The 5,000-nt window shown below is 41.7% G+C and overlaps 1 protein-coding gene across 1 annotated transcript in view; it reads right to left on the reverse strand.

The window, feature by feature from the left end:
* The window catches only part of LOC138049133 (uncharacterized), a 26,621-nt gene that overhangs the window by 2,321 nt on the left and 19,300 nt on the right, over nt 1–5,000 (reverse strand). Inside the window, exon 8 of the mRNA XM_068895276.1 lies at nt 536–4,287. Coding sequence (XP_068751377.1) covers nt 536–4,287 — 3,752 coding nt within the window. The remainder of the gene's footprint in view (nt 1–535; nt 4,288–5,000) is intronic.

The following is a 5,000-nucleotide window of genomic DNA, read 5'->3' on the forward strand; positions in this document are numbered from 1 at the left end:
AAGAGTCGGCGCCTTCGTTATATCCAGTTGTTTTAGTCAAGCCGACGATAGAAATGGGAATGAAGTTCACTATTACAAAAACCCAGGGCCCAGTTGTTCGAAAGCCGATTAACTCTAATCCCAGATTAAAAATTAACCAAGGAAATTATTTTTCTATTCCCAAATGTTGTTCAAGGCTGAAAATTGGCAAAACTGTACATAAGAAGAAGTCAACCTTGGAAAACAAAAATAAGCAAAAGAAACTTTTACCAAGAAGTTGAAAATATGAAAATAAAGTTTACGCTAATCCTGGATTAAATTAACCAGCTTTCGAAAAACCGGGCCCAGGACATTTTCCAGAACAAAATAGAAGAAATTTGATGGCGCTTCCCTCTTTTGTCTTCGAATCAGATGATCCGAAAGTGAGACAATTTTCTCCTCGTAAGCGACAATTTGCGATCCTAAGCTAGGAAATTGCAAAATCGCGACAAAAAACAACAGAGGGACTGACTGGACAACTTATACTCTACTTTAAGAGAATCTGGTAGGTGGGTACCTGCAGTGTTCCGAAGCAACCGCTTTTACGTTCCAACTTTCGTTCTCTCGAGCTTTTTTCCACACCATAGAAGCTGACAGTTACTTCTATGAGCGAAAGTGATGGAGACGTTACCACATATCTGCTGAAGTCGTATCTACGGCGGCCATTTGTAATTTGTGAATCGTTAACTTTCAATCTCAGTGTCTTAAGTGATTGACTTTTCATTGCTTCCTCCAAAAGATCATATAAAATGTCTTCATCTGGTTTGCCGCACAAGTTGAGGGTCAAATTAAACGTAGTTAAAGACTTAAATTGACAAAAAAATCCGTCGAAGAAACTAAGAGGACGTATATTGCCGTAGTTATTAATTGTCAGAGAGAAATTATTTAGTGAGTTGTTTTCCCAGCTCTTGTCAACTCCCCAGTAAAGCGTTAATTCGCCAAAGTTGTTAATTGTCAAAGTGAGACTCTTCAGAGATTTCTTACGTGCCAATTCTTCGCCTGTACTGCCTGGACCGCCTGTCCACGAATCCCATACAATTGAGTCGCTGTTAACTGTTAGAAAGAGATTCTCCACTGATGTGCCACGTACCCAATCAATGCCCAGTTCATTTGCAACTTGGTAAGCGTTGTTTTCAATTACCACAGTGAGATTCTTCAGTGATGTGTTGCGTTCCAAACCACTGCCGAGGCTTTCTCTCCATTTACCGCTCTTCTTCTTGTAGTAGTGAATTGCTAGGGTAAGATTCTTCAGTGATGTGTTGCGTGCCAAACCATCTCCCAGGGGAAGTGCCCATGAATAGCTCATGTCGACGTCGTCGTCGTCGTCGAATGTCAAACGGAGATCATTCAGTGCGGTGTTGCTTGCCAAGACGTGATCAAGACCATCTTCTGGTTCACGACTGAAGTTGGAATTGCTTGCTACTCCAGCGTGCACGCCGTTGCCCAAATCACTGTTTTTAAGAATTTCCTTTCCCGGCAAAACATTACACTCTTCAGTGTCGTCGTCGCTCTCAATACTGATTCTAGCGCTGAGATAATGTTTCCTGGTATTTTTGGCTTCCTTGAAGAGCGCAATGAGAGAATCAAGGTTGTCAATAGAAACAAATTCGTTGTCACGCGATTCTTCTGGAGGAGCAGGAACGTCACAAACATTAAGGGTAACTGTTGGATTCTTGTCTAATTTAAGTTCTTTGAAAAGAGTTCTCCCCTCTTTGGTTAACTCTTCCCAAGTGTTGATAGTTAAGGAGCACAGTGTATTTCGTTCGTCAGCCCATCTTGCTGTAAAGTTAAGAATGTCATCGGTTAACTTTCCGTGGATGTCTAATGTCAGGTGAGACACATGCTTGCGCGATAAGCCTTTAAATAAAGCTTCTGCATCATTACCACCCAACTCTCCCCAGACATTTAGAGTAACATTTTGTCGTACACGTGAGCCACCCATAATCCCGAAAGGACGAAAATGTGCCACCTGACTGGCTGTCACTTTGCTGAAGGCATTAGGGTGGATTTCAATTAAAGCGGGTGTTTTCTGGCCGAATCGTGAATGCAGATTGTTCTCAACAGCCTGCCAATTATCAGGAACCTCTCCAAGAAGAGAAACAATCAACTTAGTACGGGAATTATTTCCTACGATACCTTGCTCTATTAACTTAGCACCATGAAGACTCAGCTTTCCACTGACACACAAATCAACTTCCTTAACTGCAATTTCACCTGCAAGGCCTCTTGCTAGGACCACAGCAAGCGAGTCTTTCATATCTCCGTAGATATATAAAGAGAGAGAGGACAAAAATTTGTTAAATAAGAGATTCTCTAAAGCTTGTAAAGCAGTTCGACTTAATGAACCATGAATTCTGACACCGACAGTCGACAGTGGTGTATCCGCACATAATCCAGCGTCAAGAGCCTTGGCCCAGCCATCGTCACTCTCATCGAACAAAGCAAATGTCAATTTCTCTAAGGTTTTGTTTGTTCTTAGGTATTCAGCAACAATTTCCCACTCAACTGCATTTGGTAGCGTCAATTCGGACAAAGATGTGAAATTGGAAATTTCTTTAAAAAACAGAGGTTCCCCGAAAATGTACTTCTCTGCAAGGAAGTAAAGAGATGTTACATTTGGAATAGACGCAAGCTCCCTAAAAGCGGTAAAATTCCAAGACGCCATTGTTTTAAGGTGAACTTCAGCTGGTTTAGAAACCTCGGGAATTCCTGTGCAGGTACTTAGAAGTCTAACTAAGTTGCGATCAACATAATCGCCGACTTCACTGGGATCTAAAAATAACTGTAGGACCCGTGGAAAAGGTAAGAATGAAAACAGAGTGTAAGCCATTTGTTCAGGGTTCCCACTTTCACTAAAGCTCTCAAGAAAGAATTGCGTTTCTTCTTCACTGCATTGGAGCCAGTCCCAGTAACTCTTTAGCTCCTCACCAATTTGGGTGAATAGAGTACTTGCGTCCTCAAGCAGTATCCCACACACAAATAAAAACACTTGCCGAAATTTGAAGACCAACTGCTTAAAGCTTAAGCGCTTAAATACTTTAAACTGGTTTCTTCGCAACTTATCCGCAATATAGAACGCAGCCATGTACTCTTGGAACGACTTGTGAAGAAAGAAGTATTCATGATTTGGTTTCAATCTCTTCAAACTTTCTTCTTTGAATACAAGGCCGAGATAACGAACTACTAATTTGTCATCACTTCTTTCAAACTTTGTTAATTCATCTTCCCGAAAACTATGACGATCATTCAGCAAGCATTCCCAAGCCAGCTTTCCAAGAACAAGGATATTTGCTTCAAATTGCTTTTCCAAATCGCTGTCCTCTTCACAAGCTTTCACACTGTTCTTCTCGCAATATCTTCTCAACAGACATCGGACAATGATTTGATAGAGATCAGTACGGGAAGACGGCAGTTTTCCTTCATGATCTTCATAAACAACGCAAAGGAGAAGTAAATTTAGAGGATTTTTTTGCAGGGCATGCAACAAAGTGTTTTCTTTTGTTTCCTCAATGAGCCTCTCTCCCTTGGATGGATCAATATTCTTAAAATGCTTCCTGATGTACTCAAAAGAATCTTCTTCAGTGAATCCTTCAATCTGAACACAAATATCAAATGCAAATTGTTTCCTGGCTTCAATTCCTTTTTCTTGTCGAGTTGTGGTTAACACATAGGAAAACGGTAAAATACTTCGTTTGAGAAGTTTGCTCACATGATGCTGTGATTTCTCAGGGAGCTCGTCCAATCCGTCCAAAATGATAAGAATTCTTTCCTGGTTAACAAGGTCCGTGATAAAGTTCAGAAGACCTTCCTTGGTCTTTACCGCGATGTCGTCGGGTAGGAGCTGTTCACTAATGGCTTCCATTATGTCTCCGTCCAAGTCTCTGCATTTGAGCAACAACACAAGTTCGAAGATAGGGAAGGTAGAAGGCATTGATTCATTCGCCCAGTCATAAGCAAGTTTAAGACAGAGTGTGGTTTTGCCGATTCCCGGACTTCCCTCTGCTAGGGCCATGGAACCATCGCCTTCACAACTGAAAATGTTACCCAAATCTATTTCCAAGCTTGCAGGGTGAACAATCCTTTTCGGTCTTGAGACAATTTTTAGTCTAGTGTAGACTTCATCCAGATGTAACTTCATGGCTTTGCTCCAAAGAAGCGGACTGAACTCAGCTCGCCTTTTATACACTTGTCTAAGCAATCTCCTGACGACCACGGTGTCAGCAATGGCGGCTGGAAATAACGCATAACAGGAGCCCATCAGATGGGCACCTGCAAAAAAGTAGTACAGAATTAAAACATTGTTTTGTTGGAGGTTCATAAATGGAACCTCAAGACAAATTTCAATATAAACCGTCACTAAAACATATGCCAACATTAAACTAGACTGCAAGCAGTCCCTTCTTAGTCAGTCGATTCGCCAGCTTTAGTCACGCAAAAACGAGCTCTGTAACTATCCACACCGTTTTTGTTTCTGAAATGTGAACACACAATTTCCAATCCACGTGACTTGTGGTAATTGCAAAATCATTACAGTAACGGGAAATAATATTTTTAGACAACGTTCTGGTAGCCGTCGTCGTCGTCTTGCTTAAGTAAGGCTGGTTTTCAGTAGGGAAGGACTCCTAAGAGCGCTTATGACCTAGTAAAAATCAAATATCGCAGTCGTAAGCGGGAGTCATAAGCCCGACGGAATCGGAGTGAAAACTAGATTGTCTGAGTCGGAAGCAGAAGCCAAACAACCCACCAATCACAATGCTTTTCCGCTTCTGCTTCCGACTCCGAAAGTGCAGTTTTCACTGGATCGTAAGCGACGGAGTCATAAGCGGAATCGGTATTCTGCTTCCCACTCCGACAATTTCATTTTCACTAGATCGTATCGCTCTGCCCTTATGATTACGACTCTGACTCCGTCACTAGTGAAAACCGGCCTTTAAGCTCCCTAATGTTTTAGTGGAGAGAAACCCCTTTTTGTAAGGTGGATT

Source organism: Montipora capricornis, chromosome 5 (genome assembly GCF_036669925.1).
Source record: "Montipora capricornis isolate CH-2021 chromosome 5, ASM3666992v2, whole genome shotgun sequence".
In the NCBI taxonomy this organism is placed as follows: domain Eukaryota; kingdom Metazoa; phylum Cnidaria; class Anthozoa; order Scleractinia; family Acroporidae; genus Montipora; species Montipora capricornis.